Here is a 19,070-nt window from a genome sequence, read left to right as displayed (position 1 = left end):
AAAAATTTGTTGAAGGCTGTTGACGAAATTGACTAGTTCATTACTAATAATACCACTGACTAATGATATCATTTTCCTGAAATATTAAATAAAGCTTCAAATATTTTTTGGTGAACTAATGAATTAATACGTCAAGAAAAAAATTAAAATTAATGAAGATAAGATGATGATAATGATAGGCTAGAATTAATAGAAAGAAATTCAGAAATGTTCTTTCAGTTGTTGGTAATACAAAAATGATGCTTGTGATCTCTTTCAAAACAACTGATTCAATTAAAATCAGACATATATGTATTTCAATATAGTCAAAACTTTTAAGTGTTTAAAAAATAATCAATAAAATTAGTGTGACCGAGTTTTAAAAAATAGATTTAGCACAAAAAATTCCTTACAGAAAAAAATTAGTGCTAAAATTGTAACTACTATTTTTTGCCAGGAATTATATCGAAACACAGTATTTATCAGTTTGTCAATATGAAAATATGAAATTTGATAATTTTATTTTATCAGTGGAAAAAAGTAATAATATGTTTGCAGTTTCTATAATTTTGAAAGAAAAACAAAATTGATTTATTGAATCAACCAATCAACCAGTTGATTAAAAATAAAAAACCAACTTGATTTTAATAATTAAACTCTCAATGTAATATTTATTTATTATAAGTAGTTTTTTCATTGTCCTAGCTGAATTTGGATGTTTTTGATAATTTTAATAATATTTTCCAGTTACAATTTTTTTTTCTATCAGTAAAAAAAATTGGCCTGTTACTGTGACCTCTATTTTAGTTCAGAATTATTATTTTAAAAAAGCCACTGTTATATTTATTTATGAAATGCATAGAAAGATTATTGTAATTAAAAAAGTCACTTCTGGCACGCCAGAAGGCAGAGTTAGATTTCACTGGTTCCAAGTAGAAAATAAAAAAGATAAAAGAAACCTTTAAGTTAAGAAAAACTTCAAATTTACTCAATATGACAATGATTGTGTGAAAAAAAGTTTCAATGTTTAGCATATAACAAGCCCAATCTTCTTACAATTTCAGCAAATTTTGGCCATCCCTTGTCATAAGGGTTGGTCATATCAAAAGTTATTTCAGACAAAAGTTTTACAGGACTAACGACTACTTTAAACCAATTCGATACTTGCCTATTAAGGGAGGTATGATTTTTTTAGTCTTCGAAACCTCATTTTATCCACCCCCTTGGCCGATGGTTGGTGATAGCAAAAAACTTTACTTAGATAAGTTTTATACCCTTATCCAAAGAATACTAAGAACTTTAAACGAATTCGATATTTTACTTAATAAGAATGTTATAGGGATATTTTTTTTTCTCGAAAGAGCCCTCCTCCATTTCCACCCCCATGGTCTGATTTTGTCCATTAATGAACTTGACCGAGATTTTGTATCGTTATATTTTATGCATCAATTTGAAAGTGATTGGCGGAAAATTGCGGCAGTTATAGTGTCCACAAGAAAGTGGAATTATATATACATAAAATTTTGAATTGATGGTGCTTTTAGGGTCTGGGGGATGTGAAACGCGAAAATATGTCAAAATTTTCCGAAAGTTGAATCATGGTACCCATTACAATCGGTAGCTTTCTTATGAAATCTACTACCTAACAGTTATTATTTCATTACATTACACATTTTTCATATTATTTTTATGGTATGGACACAATTGGTTGAAAAGTCTTCTTTTTTCTTCTGTACGAGGTCTGTTCAGAAAAATACTGAACATTTTTAATTACAGAGGTATTTAGTGATGAGCAGTTGGCAGCATTGTGTTCAGCATAACCTCCTTTTTAACCATATGTGTACATGTTCTTGGATTGTTGATACCTCGTTTAGTTTTTGTGTTATTGTTATTTTAGTGCAACATTAATAGCGATTTTATTAATAGCGATTTTCAGTTGCAATGATAAAACATAAAATCTAGCATGAAACCAGGGAAAACTTTCATAAAAACGTTTCAGCTTTTGAAACAAGCTTTCGGAGATGACGATCTGGTGCATGCAAATCGTCTATTGACTATCAGAGAGCTTTCAGAAGAGGTTAGCATCTCAATTGAATCATGTCATGACCATTTGAATGAAAAATTGGACAATGAGTTGCAGCAAAGTTTGTTTCTCGTTTGAAGACCGAACAGCAAATAGAACACCAAGTGAACGTTTGACGGCAACTTCTTCAACAAGACAATGATTATGAAAGATTCATACAAAGGATCATGAAGTTTAATCATCACAGTCGATTGGCAAAGAATCTCCACTCCCCAAGAAAGCATGTCAGTATCGATCCGATGTCAAAGTGATCCTTTCTGGTTTTTTCGATTTTAATGGAATTGTGCTCTTTGAATTCTTGCCTCAAGGTGAAACAGTGAACTGTGCATACTATCAAGGTTTCTATTCCTGTTTTACAACGGTGACGTGAAAAAAATCTGCATAAAGAGACTAGAGTTGTTGCTAGACAACTCATGGTTCCTTCACCACAATGATGTGCTCTCACTACTCAGCTGTATCAATTCGTCAGTTTCGTGCCAAAAATCAGATTACTGCCCTCCCTCAGCCTCCCTACTCACCAGACCTGGCTCCTTGCGATTTTTTCTTATTTACAAAATAAAAATCAGTGATGAAAGTACATCGTTTTGAGACTACTGATGATATTAAAGCAAGTTCATCACAGACCTTAAAGCCCATTTCAAATGAAGTTATCCAGGATTGCTTTGCGAAGTGGGAACTACTGCGAAAAGTGTGTGAATAGGGGAGAGGAGTGCTTTGAAGGAAATAAGAACCAATAATCTGTAAAATTATAATAAAGATTAAAAAAATAAAGTTCGGTTGTTTTCTGAACAGGCCTTGTATGTTGACACTGTTTTACATTATCAGTTGTAGACACATTGAAATGTGTTAACGGTTTATGCTAACCACCATATAAAAGCTGATGGAAGTTTTGGATTGGTACATCTAATTTATTAAACACGATCGTAAATTATAATGAAATTGCTTAAAAATATGTTTCATTGTTTTTAAGTGACCTCAAATAATACTCATCCCATTATTAATAAATGAAATTAAAAAAAAAAACTGTGTATAATTAATGTATAATATGCACATTTTTTTGATTCTTATATGTTTGTATTTCAAGGAAGTGATAAATTTGGATTCATTCATTTGAATGATGTATTGTGTTGTTAAAGCCATAAGTTAAAACATTTTCCAACTTATGGCTAATTACTGTTACTTAAACTGTAGCAATTAATGAATAAACTATTTACATGTAATTTACATTGGAAACAATAGCATCTATTATACATTTCCGTGAGTGATAAAAAACAAAGTATTTTTCTTATGCATCTTGATAATGTATGTTACAAAAACATTAACCTGCATTATTTAGGTATTTATTGTTTAGAGTGTTGTGAAATACTCTAAGTGTTATGAAATCCATTTTCATTTCATTTTTCTTCAAAGAAAAGTATATGTACAATAAAAACTACTAATGAGTTTTTATTGCACATGTACTTTTTTCCCTTTTTTTTATTAGTGTTAAAAAAACAGTATTTAGGTTTGATAACTGTTTATACGAACTGAAGTAATATATTGTTTATTTTCTTAAGCTACACAACTTAGAAAATAAGCCATATATTCAAGTCAGAAATATTATTCCATTTCTATTTAAATTGTTATATATTTTATCTCCTGTAGTAATGATTTTCTATTGTTTGTTTTCAAAAAGATTATTTAAAAAAAAATAAAATTAAGATTTTTTTTGTATATATTGTCTATTTTAGTGTGTTTTTAAGGAAACCAAAATTTATTTCAAAAAATACTAAGTACTTTCTACATTTTCCCTGACAAAAATTAAGAAAAAAAAGTTAGATTAAAAACAACGACAATGAAATGCAGTTGGAAAGTGAGAAATTAAATGGTAAAAATAAGATAACATCATATAGCAGAACCTACAATAGAATTCTGTTAGTTTAATAGTAAAATTGTAAAGGATTGAGTAAGATAAGGAAAGTGTTAAAAGCAAAGTGAAGCTTCATGAAAATAAAGCTGTATTGATAAAAGCTTTTTCTTGTAATTGCGCGTAGAATGTAGCGTGTTATAGTTACAAAATATAGACAGTAGGAAATGTGGAAATATGTATTTGAAATATGATGCTACTGTACAGGATGTTTAAAATTATGCGGGTTGACAGTTTGAAATAGAGATTTTTAGTTGAATAGAAGATAAGATCTGTGGCATAATTGTTTAGGCAGATTAGTTAACCGATCACTCATTAGTCATCAACCTATGATGAAACTGGATTCAGACTTTGGTGATGTACCCGAACCATTTTATGAAATATGGCTGAAGGTGAAATAAAGTATTTGTTTGTTACTTTACTCGAAGAAAGTATGGATAAAATTTGATAAAGCTATTGCTTTTGAGCATTTTAATGAAATCCACTCGCTGTACTTGTTAAACAAATGTAAATTAAATGATTTTTGATAGAGAAAAAATCCTATCTGTCATTTTTTAAATTCTTTGCTTTTAATAATGTTAACGTTGCCATCAGCGATGAGAGGGATCTTAGTTTTACTGTTGGCAAGTGGACAGTTATTAAATCTGCCTAAAAATCATTTTAATTTAAAGTGTCTTTTAAACTTCTTAAAAGAAGTTCTTCTTAATTTTTTTAATATCTGCCGCATGTGTACACTTAGTATCTTTTGATGCAGTTTTGTTTGTATTTTATTGAAATAAAAACAGTCTGTACATTAATTATCATTCAGTTGGCCCATTTTTCTTTATGCTGTGTTGGAATTGATTAAATGTTAAACATATGAAATGGATTCTGAGGTTTATGAGTTCAAGCTACTTATTAATGGCTCTCATTTATTATATTTTATCTCAAGATTAAACATTATTTTGATTTGAATCTGTAATTTTTATCATCACAGAACATTTTATAAATGTAATAGATTAATAATGTAGCCTTTATAATTATTCGATGTAGGGAATTTCTATCACAAAATCTGTAAATGCATGTAATGAATTTTTTTTATGTTAATAGTAAATATTCATTGGTATTTTCCACACTCAGTTTAAAATATGTTCCTGATTATTGACTTTTTTGAAGTTGGTTTACCCTATTTGGTAAATTCATTAATTAGTACTAAACTGGTAACTATTGAAAGTGAATCTTTTTAAAACTATTACAAGCATTGTATTCAACCACTCAAAACATAATTTGAATGTAAAATTGAAAATGGATATTTATTTTAAATGGATATTACTGTGCATGTATAGTAATTTTTTTTAAGAAATTTTAATTACAGAAATTAGAAGCTAATTAAGGAACGTTCCTTATTTGAGGCTAATTACATAGTAAGTGTAGTCTTTGAGAGTACTTGTAATCTCCTTTCTTTCATAGATTTATATTCACTCCTTCACAATGTCTGAATTTTATTTATGACTGGATTTTGACTTTTACTATATTTTTGTTTTGTGCACCATCACAACATAATTTTTGAAAAATACATACATACTTCTCATTAGTTAAAATATTGTGTGGCCCTCTCTAATTAATTATTTTATATTAATTCTAGCTTTATATTTAAGTTTTTTACCTGGGTCATGTGTTATTCCCCAAAACAGGAGATTTCTAACAATGAGATTTTTCTGTTGAAAATTAATTTTAATAAATGAATTATTTATTAAAGTTGGAGAACATGTTATCTAAAAAAAAAATTATTAGTAACTGTAAACTATTATGGTTGAAAGCTATAAAAACTGAAAAAAAAACTTATGAATTTCATTCCACAATATTCTGTTACTCAGAATATTGTATTTGTTTTTTGTTGTATAGACATATTTTCAGGTATTACTGTTACCTTGTTATATTTTAATTTATATTTTCTGGCCCAGCTGTAGATTTCATTGGACATTTTTTGAAATTTAATCGCTTTGTTTATGCTTTTATCTATCGGTTATGGGCCGAATCAAAAATCAGAATTAAATAACAAGTCTCCTTAACTTTCATGGTGATATCAGTTTGTGTATATTGCTACCACCAGGACAAAAAGCTGAATCTTTATGAAGTGTTTTGCATAAATGTTTTGTAGAAAAAATTTATCGACATGCAATTTTTGTCATAAGTAAATTTTGGTTAAAACAAATTTTAAAGAAAGAAAATTTTTAAAACTGTTTGATGAAATGTTAAATGGGGGAATTTCTATTTATTTTCTATGTGCTACTTAGGCTTAATTAGAATCAGGCCAAATTAATATGTTAGTCTCATTATCCTAACAGACAACAACTGACTTTGATTTTTAAATATTAATCTTAGTATTAAAATTAATAATAATAATAAGTGAAGGCCTAGTGAGGCCACTTTGATTCAAATTCTTAGCAAAGCTTATGTGGGATGTATGTATTGTTATTCTTGATAATGGCTGTGCCATTTTTAACAGACTTGTGTCTCACAGTAGGTTGTCCACAACTATTGAATTGTGCATCTGACAGGATGCAAACAGGGAATTAAATTTAAATATTTCAACTTTAGTTCTTCATTTATATTAATTCTTATTAAACGTGTTGCTTTACTTTTTCCTTCTTGCAGTTTACATTATCTATCGACACCAGGATCTATTTCTTAAGCGGTACACATATTCGAATCAGTAATTATTAATTTTTAGGTTAAAAGGTTATTAGTGGTTCGCATTCTGGTTTTTGTTTCTCTGACTACTTCTCTTTAGATTTATTTATTCTATATATTAATGTTTCTTTATTGATCAATTTTTTTTTTCATAAAATAAGCATATTACTTCTGTATCTATTTAAATATTACAGAAATTTATTTTGTCACAGTGGTTTTCAGCTTGGTTTTTTGTGCATACTTCTGATTATTTTTTTTGTTTTCTTGCTAATGATACTAAAACTTGGAATTGTATTTTAAACGAGGAACCTATGAATTGTGTACAAATACTTATGTAAAAGGTTTATAAGAGATTGTTTTGTGTGTGCACGCTGCATTTAGCCGGATAATGTTGTCAAGAGGATGGTTAAAACTTTAAAGAAGACTCCTTCTGAGGATCACAATGATAATTGGGTAAGAGGAAACATCAGGGTATATTATTATTCGTGTTGTGTTTTTGTTAATTCTCATTTTTTCTGTTTATGTTTTGGTTCATTATAATGATACATGCTGGTTTTTCCTAGCTTTTTTATTTGTCACCGTGTTTTTGGTATCGATTATGTTGTCTTTTTTATCGTTTAAGTTGCTATTTATGTTCAGTGGTATGGTATTTATTTATTTTTGCTTGTATTTATTTGTATTGAAATTTATTTTACTTATACTGCATTTGAATTATTTTCTATGTTTATTATTTTTGTTGTTAGCGATCACTATTTCTATAATTTTACCTTTTTATTTGATTTTTGGAAATTATTATACATTATTTTCCAGTAGATATTAGTTAGGACTTAGACTTTTTGTGAATGTTTTCATTTCAGGATAATTTCATTTCATTTATGAAGTGTACAGAACTCAAGTTTTGCTGAAGATTATGTATTCTTGTGTGATTGTCTTAATTAATTCCTGATAATTGATTTTTTTTTATCTTGTAAACTCATCTGCAGTGACTAATTTATATTCAGCCTCCAGCATTCATTTTTCATTCACTTTATTTATTTATTTTTTCAATTACTTGATCAAACCTTAGAAACTTGATTTTATTGATTATTTTTTTCACATTGTATGTCTAAGATTACTAGATTTATTGAGAGATTGTTTTGATGATAGTCTTTGTTCTTTTGTCACTTGGTTGTTTCACTCCTTGTAAAATTAAATTTTAAGAACCATAAATTACTTTTTCCTTTTGCTTACAGTGAATTGCTTTTCCCTCAGTCAAAAGTAATGTTCAAAGTAAATTTGTATTAGATTTATGCAAAAATAGTTAATAAAAACAGAACAAACTTATATTTACTGATGCAGGTAGATCTTTTTAATTATTTGTTTTATTAAACTTATGTTAATCTAAGTCTTGGTGATGTCAGTTAATGTTTTTTCTTTTGCTCTTTAAGTATGATTTCTAGAAGCAGAGGTTAAAATAGATTGTCAGAAGGATTATATATGAGATTAGATATATGAGAATATATATGTTATAAAGGACTATATAGTCTTTTCCTGGGCATACAACAAAATGTTGTTATCAGCGCCCGGACACAACATTATTACAGGAAACAATTAATCTTAACACCAAACTTAAAAATTAAGTAACATTTATATAAAAAAAATTAAAATCAACAAGTAGTAAACACAATATCATAATGAAAAGTATTCCTCATACAGGATAGCATAGATGTAAAAAGTGCCTGTGCTGTATGCAAAGACAAAATAAAAACATAATCAAATACAACATTAAAAATTTAATTTAAAAACCAAAATTACCATTGCCAAATTACCAATTATGCCAAATGGCAAAAATATACAAAAAACATTATGGTAATAAAATATGAGCATCTATTCATGTTCATATTAAGCCTTAAGAAATAGCAACACATTTGGTAACATCGCCAAATTGTCCTCTAAAATATTTGAGATGTTAGCCTCTAATTTAAATCTCAATTTCTGTTAATGAAGCAATGCCTCATAATAGACAAGTCCGCAAGGACTGTTTGTTGGCATTCAGTCACAGTGAACATAAACCGGTGTATCGGTCTGAGTCATGAGATATCCTTGATTGAGCTTAGTGGACCCTATTTGCAAATAGCAAATATCTTTCTCTCAACCGGTTATTCCTGCATGAAGAGCTCCAGGGTGTTCTTATTCTTAACTGGACAAAGTTTATTGTTAATGGTAGCATTCCATTCACTCTGCCACTCATCACAAATCACCCTCTTCAGAAAACAAACAAGATCGTTTGAAACAACACAATTAATGAAAGAAGGATGGAAACAAGGCTGTTTTATTGCTCTATCAGCTCATTGCCTGAAATGCCAATAAGGCTGGGGATCCAGCAGAAGTTCACATTTATGCTACATTTAGTCATTTCAGATATAGACTGTATATCACAAATAACAGTGTTTCTGAAGTACATGTCACTAATCGTTTGAAAAGGCACTCATGGAATCTGAACAAACAAGTACGTGTCAAAATGTTGGGCTAATTATATTTAAGGCCTTAGTAGTAGCAAACAGCTCCGTGTTGAAAGCTCTTGACGATGCAGGAAAGGCCAAACATGTATGTTCCCATTGCCAACCACAAAGCACAACCAACAGAATCATCATACTGAGAGCCATCTGTATACACTGTAGCATCATGAATTACTGTGTGTGCAGTAGTATAAAATTTTTTTGTAAGATAACCAAATTCATGTACTTTTTTATTTACAATAATTTATGAGAAAGGGCTGCAAACAGGAGTAATTACGTTGAGTAACAGGGAGAAGTGGAGGTAATTGTATATTTAGAAATAAGAAAGAAAAGGCGATGAGGTCTCATGCCTAGTAGGGCAGTAGATCTTGTTCGTTCCTGATATCAATTAACATGCTGGTTAAAGAACACTGCGTTAAAGGTTGGATGATTTAGTTGCTACGATTATTTAGATGATTTAATACGAGCTACATAGTAGCAGATCATTTGGTTTCATCTATACCAAAGAGATGCCTCACCAGTCCACTGGTAGACTTGCCATGGGGCTTGAACGAAATGCACCTGTAGTAAGGCAGATGAATGGTGGACTGCATCAAGCATCCAAGTGCAGACGAATAAACTACACAGCCATAATCCAAGCAAGAATGGACCAGAGCTCGGTAGAAGCGCAACTTGCACGCTCGATCCTCCCCAAGTATTAGAAATATCAGCATATCTAGCATTTTTAGACATTTTACCTTCAGCTCCTTCAGGAGTGTTATCCACACCAGCCTGTCAAAACAACCCTGAAAATCTAACCACGCATGGTTCAGCTGGTTAATATAAAAACAGTATACGGTCAACACATTTCCTCAACTGGGTAAAGCAAATGCATTTCATTATCGCCAGAGAAAAGGTGGATGATCTAGTCATTTTACACCATAATTCCAAATGGTTTATTGTGTTTTGGAGCAGCTTCTCAGCACTAAAGTTTTACAAACAACATAAATTGAAAAATATTACAAATAATGAACACAACAAGTTTCTGCTTGCAGTTTATAATAGCATTTATGTTTACAGCAAAGTAATATGTCCAGCACTTCCCTGTGGTATTGTGTTTTCTAGTGTAAAACTGTCGCATACCTTTATTCCAACAAAACTCGAAAGGAGCAATTACTGAGTAAGCCTTTGATGAATGCAAGGAGATTCTCTTTGTATACCCCATTCTTGCAGTGCCTTTAGGATCCCTCTACTTTAGATCGTGTAGTATGTCTTTTGCATATCGAAAAATACAGCAACCAGGTGTTGGCAAAGTAGCAAGGCATTTTGGATGATTCCAGGGCAACTATGCGATTTATAAATGATGTACCTTGATGAAAGCTTCATTGTTCAGGGGCGATTAGAGCGTTTTTCTCAACATACTGCACTAGATGACAGTTTACCATTCGTTCCATCAACTTGCACAGGAGTAGTGTGGTCAAGGAGATAGGACAATAACTTGAGGGGCATGATTTATCTTTACTAGGATTCAGTACAGAAATCAATGCTTCTGACCAAGAAATTGGCAAAACCCGGTCAGAAAATAATTTATTTGAATAGAAAAACTGTTTTAATGCAGTATCTGGGAGGTGAGATAATGTACAAAGTCTGATATCATTTTCAGGTGAAGTTTCACCGGGATTATTGAAGGTATGCCTTGAGTAATTAATCTGATTTCTTTCTAAGTATTTTTGTATAGGTGCTCAGATTAATTTAATTTTTTAAAAACATCTAAGTCATATGCCATTGTCGATTTTTCCGTTTCATAAAATCATAGAGGAATCTTCATTAGTACTGTATCTTTGATAATTGAGCATAAACTATATTAAGTTTTTTTTTATTGAGTAGAAGGGAATATTTTTCATTTAATAATTGGCAGTTGTAGAATGTTCTTAAAAAAATAACAATGTATTGAACAACCATTAGTATTATTGTTATTCCATTTTTTACCATCTTCCTTTTTCAATGCATTTTTTATTGTTGATTTCTTCTTTTTGACCAGCTTTTATGATCTGCAGTATTTTATTATTACCAAAAATTGTCATTATGGTGTTTAAACATTAGTAATGAAGTATCTTTATCAGGGAATTCCTTGACAATTTGTATTCAGTGTGTTGCTTATAAGAATACCATATTTCTAAAACATCAATTTATATTTATTACTTATTTTACTACTTATTCTTTATTACTTATTTCACTATTTATTACTTATTCTATTTTATTTCCAAAATATCTGATCATATTCTCTTTATTGTCATCTAGTGAGGCCTTTTATATAGTAATATAAAGAAAGAGTTACTTACTGAAAAATCTTAATAAGTTCCCGTAATTTATATTGTATTCTGCATAATCTGATACCTATAACTAAATTAAAAGTGTTATAATTATATTTCTATTATTATTATTTAATGAATTTTGTGGCTGATTTCTTTACATATTGTAAATTTGTGAATTTATTTAATTGAGGAGGTAGTTTGTTATTCGTTTTTTACAATTTTCTGTGAATGTTTCATGCTTGATTACAAGCGTACAATTTCTTGTATAATGTCTATTATAAATTCATCTTTGTACTTTCATTACAGTTAATGGTTTTTTCTTTCTATTTAAATATCTATATTCACAGGTTTTATGAAAATTAATATCTGTAGGTTGTCTATCCTGAGACAGGTTCCTTGGACTATCAGTGCTTCTATTCTTTTCATTTTCCAGGTAACTTATGAGTTCTGTTTCTTTTGAAATCATTCACAATCTTTAGTTCATTCCAGCTTGGCTTCTCTTCGTCGCATCTTTTACTTGTCCTTTTAGCACTGTTATCATAAGATCCATCTCATAATATATCCCTGCTGACCGGTTGGAACTTATCCAAAATAGGAAAGTTAATTTTGAATTTTTCGTATTAGATTTCTACTTTAATCGATTCCCTCACTATTTTATAATTTGTTTCACTTCAATCGATCAAATAAAAAAAGAATTATTAAGGGTGTATTTATTTAATATTATATTGGTCTATAAAATAAAACCTTTCAGAATCCTTAAGATTAGAAGATAATTAGACCTTTGAACTTAACTTTCCAAGTAATACAAACAAAAATTTTGAAAATATTTTTTCTTATTAAAAAGTTGAATAAAAAATACAGCACTGCAGTCTAATACAGACACTGTATTGCATAAGTAGCACAGTTTTTATTTATTGGTATGAGATATCATCACCTTGGCAGGAATTCTTTTACAACTATCAGAAAAGATCTCTTGAAATGCAATCACCTAATAATAAGATCATTGGCGTTCTTTTCATTAGCTCCGACTTAAAATAAATTAAAAAAATGATTACACATTTAAATATTGCAGTTTTTATTTTTTTCTTTAACTCAAGTTTTCTATTATAATTGCTATAGCAATTTATGTTTATTACTGTGTATGCTACTAAAATAACTGATCATATTTTTGTTAATGGTATGAAGCAGGACAATTTATGTAGTGATCAGCATGCTGGTTTCTAATTCATGTGGTTTCAGGTCCAATTCTCAGTAAGTTTCAGTCTCTCAGTATATTTGTGTGTTTTGCCAAAACACAGAAAATATATTTTTGTGTTTACTCTGATTTTATGTGTTTCAATCTTGTATTACCATGAAGATTTTAACATCTTATAAATTGTTAATTTGATGTTTAATCTAGAAATGTATTAGAAAATAATTTTCATTTCGAAGAAAGAATACTAAGCTTTTTTTTACATGGCTTAATATTTATCAGATATTATCCCGCCCGTTCTTAACCGATGTTTTCAATTTAAATGTGGAATTAAATGACAGATTTGTTTAGGTAACGACAATTTTATTTTTCATGTCATTTACATTATATCTTAAAACAAGTTGATCTATAAAATTAACAAACATATTGAACCTTCTTCTTTTTGTTCTGTTTATTACTTTTCAATGTCGGTAGATAATTTTGCTACAAATTCTATTTGTTCTTAGAATTACGAATTTTCTTCTCGAGTGATGTAATAACAGAAGCAGTAGAAAATAAATATTTTTAAATCCATCTCAAGTAGTCATTTTTAAACATTACAAGTTTGTGGAGCTTATTTTTATACGTTCAGATTTATGTGAAATTTGTTTTATCTAATTATGGAACGGTATACTTTTTAAAATTCAGCTCTGTGTATTAATTTGCAAAAATGTTTGATTTCCATATTGATATTTATATTAAATGTGTAAAATAAAATTATTATTTATTAAATTTTTTATATTGTCATTATATTAGCTAAAATAATATTACTATAGCAGAAAAAAATATTTTTGCCCCATTGTTTTTTCATTTTTTTTTTTTTAATCTTTCATTTGAAGTTACATTTACTTTTTAACTTATATACATAAAGTAATTAATCTTTGTAAAAAGGAAACAATTTTTTTAATGATTCAGCTATCAGTATTGTATGAAGTTCAGTAATTATTTCAAGGTTAAATGCAGTTAAATAAATTTTTTTTCAATTTAAAAAAATATATTGTGATGTTTTTGTTGTTTCATTAGTACAAAAATGATAGCCTTAGTTCATCATTCTTATTCCAATGATTATTATGTTAAATTTAGTCTTACTCTTTTTTTGTTGTATTTTTTAACAATGTATTTATTTATTATTAGTCTTAAATTCTCAATTTGTTTTATTTTGTTGAGTTGATTTTAGCTTTTTGATAGATTTTTCTAAGTTACCATTTATGCTAAGCTGTTGTTTGAAAAGATTGCTGAGACAAAATTCACGAACATTTTAAATAAAATAACAAACTAAAATTAAAAGCGCATTTTTATTGTCAGACAGTTAGCAATAATAATTTAAAAATCCTGTGTGCTTAGGACATACTGAGATTTTAATGTATTTTTCTAGCTTTCTGTTTTAGTTTTAAATTATAAGTATATGTAAATTATTTCTTGACATTCTCAAAATTGTTACTTTTTTATGTTTTGTTTTTTTATTTTTATTTATGGATTTTTTTTTACGTGATCATAGTTGTTAAGCACCATTTATGCTTTTAGTTTTCATGAACAATTATTGAATGTCCTTTTATTTATTTTACTTAATTTTAATAATTTTTTTTTATTTTAGAATTTCTTAAATATCTATTTTGCTAACTAATTTTATTTTTAATATATTTTTTTTTAACAGTAATTTAATTGCCATTTGCTACTTTATATGATCTTCAGATTTACTACTTATATTCTGCAGCTATTTTATTAAAATTTTGAAAAGCATTTTGTACTTCGTGATTATTTTTATTACAAAATTTTTACATTTGTATTAGAAGGTATAATAGGTGTTATTCCTATAGTTGTTTGAAAATTATTGCATAATTACGGTAAGTTTATATCATTTGCTTTGAAAATAATGTGTGACTGGTGTTTGCCAAACTTAAGGGACTAATACAGGACATTAAAATAAACTAAAAAGTTCATGTGGACAAACACTCTTTCTGCCATTTTGTGTTTTTCAAATAAAAGTTTATATTTTCGATTAAGATTAAGATATTAGTGAAATTTGGTATACATGTATCTGATGTCTTTAACAAAGTTTGAAAATAACAAAATCACAGCCATTAAAGCTTTTTAATTATTAATAGTTAGATGAATATTAGTTTTATCAAACAATGTTTTATTAGATAAAATGCAATGATGACAGTTGCTGCTGTGAGCAGTGCATCTTCTAGACGAGAAAGCAATCTTTTTGTTATGTGATTTTTTTCTTGATTTCATCATAGAGTCTAATAATACTCTGTAGTATTTTCCTGAGAAGGATTCTCCTCTTAAGCACCTTTATTTAACAATCATACAAAATGATCTGGATGTTTCCAATCATTTCTGATATTGTATTCTTATTTGGACATATGCTGTACGATTTAACTTACGTTCTAGTGCATCTGTGTTTGAATTCACCAAACCAAAAGTAATCTGTAGATTTCAATAGTGTAGAATAGCAAAAAACAAGGTATTAATTGCTACATTATACTTCTATTTTGTTTTTTTTTTAAATCGTTTTTCACTTTGATTGGCTGTAATAAATAAACTAATTAATGGATTGTTGTAAAGTTTTGAGAGAAATTGTGTATAGATTCGACTTCTACATATATTATTTATTCATTAGTGCTGTCGTCTACTGTGGTTTTAGATAATTATAAATTGCTCCTTGTCCACACTTATGTGAGGTGTCCATTAGAGTATAGGACATTCCCCTTGGCTGTGTTATACTTAACTTCAGGATCTGGACCGGAAGAGAAGGTAAAAAAAAAGAAAATCACCTCCAGAAGTAGTTGATCAATTTTGACCAAACTTTGTCAGATTACTTCTATATATGTGGCATTGATACCATTAAATTTTCAACTTATAAAGGTCTAGAGGGTGTATCTTAAGATTTTACCTAATTAAGGTCTTATTTTTCTTAGGCACATTTGTTAACAATTAGAAAGTAACGATATTTGGAAAAAAGTATTTTTCAAAATGCACCCCTACCGCAAAAAAATGCTCTTAACTAGTAGCTAAGTGGGCATACTGCATCAGTCGTACTCCCTGATATCACAAGGAGTGTTTGTATTACAGTTCGCCATCTTGGAATTTTCCTTTTTTTTGTTACAGATAACCACATAATCACAATATAAAAATGTTTAACAAAAAATATTATTGCTGCAGTTAGTGTAAATGAATCAGGTTGTCAAATTAGTTTAAAATTACAGCTACCATGAATTTTTTCCACCGTGAATTTGTTTGCTGTCATGGTTAAATCCATGTGTGTGTTCGCAGTTTATTTATGTACTCAGATGTTACAACTTTATAAATATGATATCGTCTATAATTTTTAGGGCCGACTAATGCTTTTTAAATCTTGTTATGTGATCTTATCGTTACCCCACACTGAATCATTAATTTTGATTTTACATAACGACCAATCAGTAAATTTATTTTAATAAACTGTATTTTTATCAAACAGCTATGATACTACTTTAATTTTGTAATTTAATTTCTGATTTATGTATTAAGACAGTAGTTTGATAATAGAAATTATTTGAATAAATGGTTTATAACCTTGCCAGAATGCATATGAATACGACAGACATATTTTACGACCTCCAAAAATATTCACACGGATTTTTCAATGTGTCTAAGCATTTTCTCATCAGAATGAACTTTAAATGTTAATTATAATTTGTATGTTTCTCTTTTTATATAATAAAACATATTATTGTGTAACTTTTCATTTTTGTGTATAGGATTAGAGGATAACTTTTATAATAAAATTTAATTTTTTACAATGAAATTTCATGATGTGATTGTTAACAGTTTTTGGATGTGCATGTTGCTCTAGGTTAGGATAAGATCAACATGTGCATGCACACATAAATTATTTCTGGCTCAGTTTTCATTTATTTGTTTACTATTAGTGTAAAATTCTATTTCAGATTTTTGTTTTCTCCGAACTGTTTCTGCTCCTTTAATATGTTACGTCGTCTGTGAAATTCATTTTCTCTCTCAGTTTATCACATTTTACTTGTATTTTAAAAGAAATTTTCTTTTTGTTTCTGTTACAGTGAATTTAGTTTGTAAAAATTATTCTTCTTTTAATTGTTACCGTTTAAGTTTCTATGTTTATGAGTACATGTATAATATTAATAATAATTTTAATTTACAAGTTACTAGCCTGATAGATGATTTAAACCTAAACAAGGGTAATCCGCTTAATAAATCTGGTAGGGAACCAAATTATAAAATTGTTTTACATTTTATAGCGACCTAATTTATTAAAGAAATGTAGTTCTATTGTAAGTTTAAATCTGTATCATACTTATAACTTGTAAATTAAAATTATTATTAGTAATGTTTAGCATTTACTCATTAACATAGAAATTTAAATTGTATCAAAAAATAGAATTTTTTATCATTTTACTATGGTAAAATGCTAAAAATATCTTAGCATATTTTTTTTTTGTTAATGGTTAAGTCTGTCTCAGATTTGGCATCTCACAATGCCACTGTCTCACAACTAGTAATTGTAAGAGAGTGGCCAATTTTTTTTTCATAAGAAACATTTGTATTATGAAAAAAAAATAATTTGAGGATGAAAAAAACAGTGATGTCACGCTGTTCTCTTCAAAAAAAAAAGCTCATTCTGAATTCAAATCAATTATTTTTATGATGAGCATGTTTACACCTAAGTATAATTTTTTGTTGTGGTATGCATTGACGATTACCATCTAGTAGCATATGAGGAAATAGTTGAACCTAATACTCTGGGAACCTTTATAAAAATAATATCTTTTGATAATTTCCTGATCTTTTACATTCAAAGAAAAATACTTTACATTATGGAGCTGCAGTTTCAGCTTTTGTTAAGCCTTATTAATTGAAATATACTACTTCATATATGCAACTACTTGAGGCTGATTAAGAAAAAAATAATCTCCCTTTCTTCAACTGTGGTTTACTATTCTGTGTTTGTGCATCTTAAATATATATATGTGCTCTCATATATATTATAAATTAATTTTATGAAACGTGGCTTGTTGGTATGATTATATATTTAATAATTAAAGCACCCACTTACAAACAATTCTTTTATTTATACGTTCAAGCACTTTCAGAATAAAATTCTATCATCTGGAACTTAGAAATTTATGTTATAATCTTAATAAAACTAAAACTTCATGTAAATTTGTTTATGTGCCATCATATGTTTAAAATTATGTTGACTTAACATTCTGTCATTATGAATGTCTCCGCCATTATCTTATAATGACAGAACGTTAACTCGACATAATTTTAACCATATGACAACCACTGTTATATTATATTACATTCCATCAACAAATTTACATGATGAAGTTTTAGTTTTATTAAGGTAATAACATAAATTTTTAAGTTCCTGATGATGGATTTGTATTCTGAAAGTGCTTGAACGTATATATAAAAGAATTATTGGTAACCAGGTTCTTTAATTATTAAAAATATTTTAAATTGATAATTATATATCTTAAAATAGTTTTTAAATTTACATTTAAATACCTTGAATTGACTTTAATTCGAGAGTAGAATTCATATTACATTTTTCTACTTTACTATTTGCAGGGAAGCATAAATTATATATATATTATATGCTTGAAAAATTACTAAATGTTTTTATTAATGTAAACTTCAGCCTTGTGTTTCATTTTTGTCTTTTTTTGTCTTGTTAACCTTGTAAATTCTCTCATCATTATTGCTAAATTATTTATCTTTGTAATGCATTAATTACTTCTCAATGGTAAATATATTTGTTGTGCTGTATTTTTCTAACAAGTTGTGTAATTAAAAATTTTAAATGGATATCCAGTTATTTATTTTTCAATTTAATTTGTTTGTCGTAGTTTGTAATGTTTAATTACTTTTTTTTAATTATGTTATGTTATGTATGATTACCTGATCTCTATTTTATTAAGCACGCAAAATAATAATTACATTGTGAATTATGGATTTATAAGGAAAATAATTAAAATAATAGCCGAGTATTGTTTAAATCTGTATAATTTTTTAAAACTTTGTTTAGTATTTATTTCCGTTTTTTTATTCTTAAATATAAAAACTGTTTATTATTATTTTTTCCTTTTTATTAGAAATTCAGGCTACTTTTAAAGATAAGATTTTAGAAGTTCCTAATTCTTCATTTATGACGTATAATATTCCACTTCCAGAATGAATGAATTATTTTCCATAAAAGTATAAGTAATATCTCGAGAAGTTTTAATTTGGAAATTGAAGGGTGTGAAGTAAAGAAAATGGCAACTGAAACCACGTTTAATGAACTAGTTATATCATTAAATTTTAATGTTTGATAATAATTGATAGATATAATTTTTAAAACCAAAGATGGATGAATGGTTGAAAGATTTCATTTGAA

At 28.0% G+C, this 19,070-nt stretch overlaps 1 protein-coding gene across 5 annotated transcripts in view; it reads left to right on the top strand.

Annotated features, from left to right (window-relative positions):
- Moe (moesin) overlaps positions 1-19,070 on the top strand; it is a 270,281-nt gene that overhangs the window by 211,080 nt on the left and 40,131 nt on the right. For 4 of the 5 annotated variants that reach the window (XM_075359515.1, XM_075359513.1, XM_075359514.1 and 1 more), the window contains one exon: positions 7,023-7,094. The exons of the other annotated variant lie outside the window; for it this stretch is intronic. In XM_075359515.1, coding sequence (XP_075215630.1) covers positions 7,023-7,094 — 72 coding nt within the window. The remainder of the gene's footprint in view (positions 1-7,022; positions 7,095-19,070) is intronic. 5 annotated transcript variants of the gene reach the window in all.

The sequence above is a fragment of the Lycorma delicatula genome, chromosome 3 (genome assembly GCF_047948215.1).
Source record: "Lycorma delicatula isolate Av1 chromosome 3, ASM4794821v1, whole genome shotgun sequence".
Lineage (NCBI taxonomy): Eukaryota > Metazoa > Arthropoda > Insecta > Hemiptera > Fulgoridae > Lycorma > Lycorma delicatula.
The sequence above is the reverse complement of the archived record's forward strand: the minus strand, read 5'-3'. Positions and strand labels throughout refer to the sequence as shown.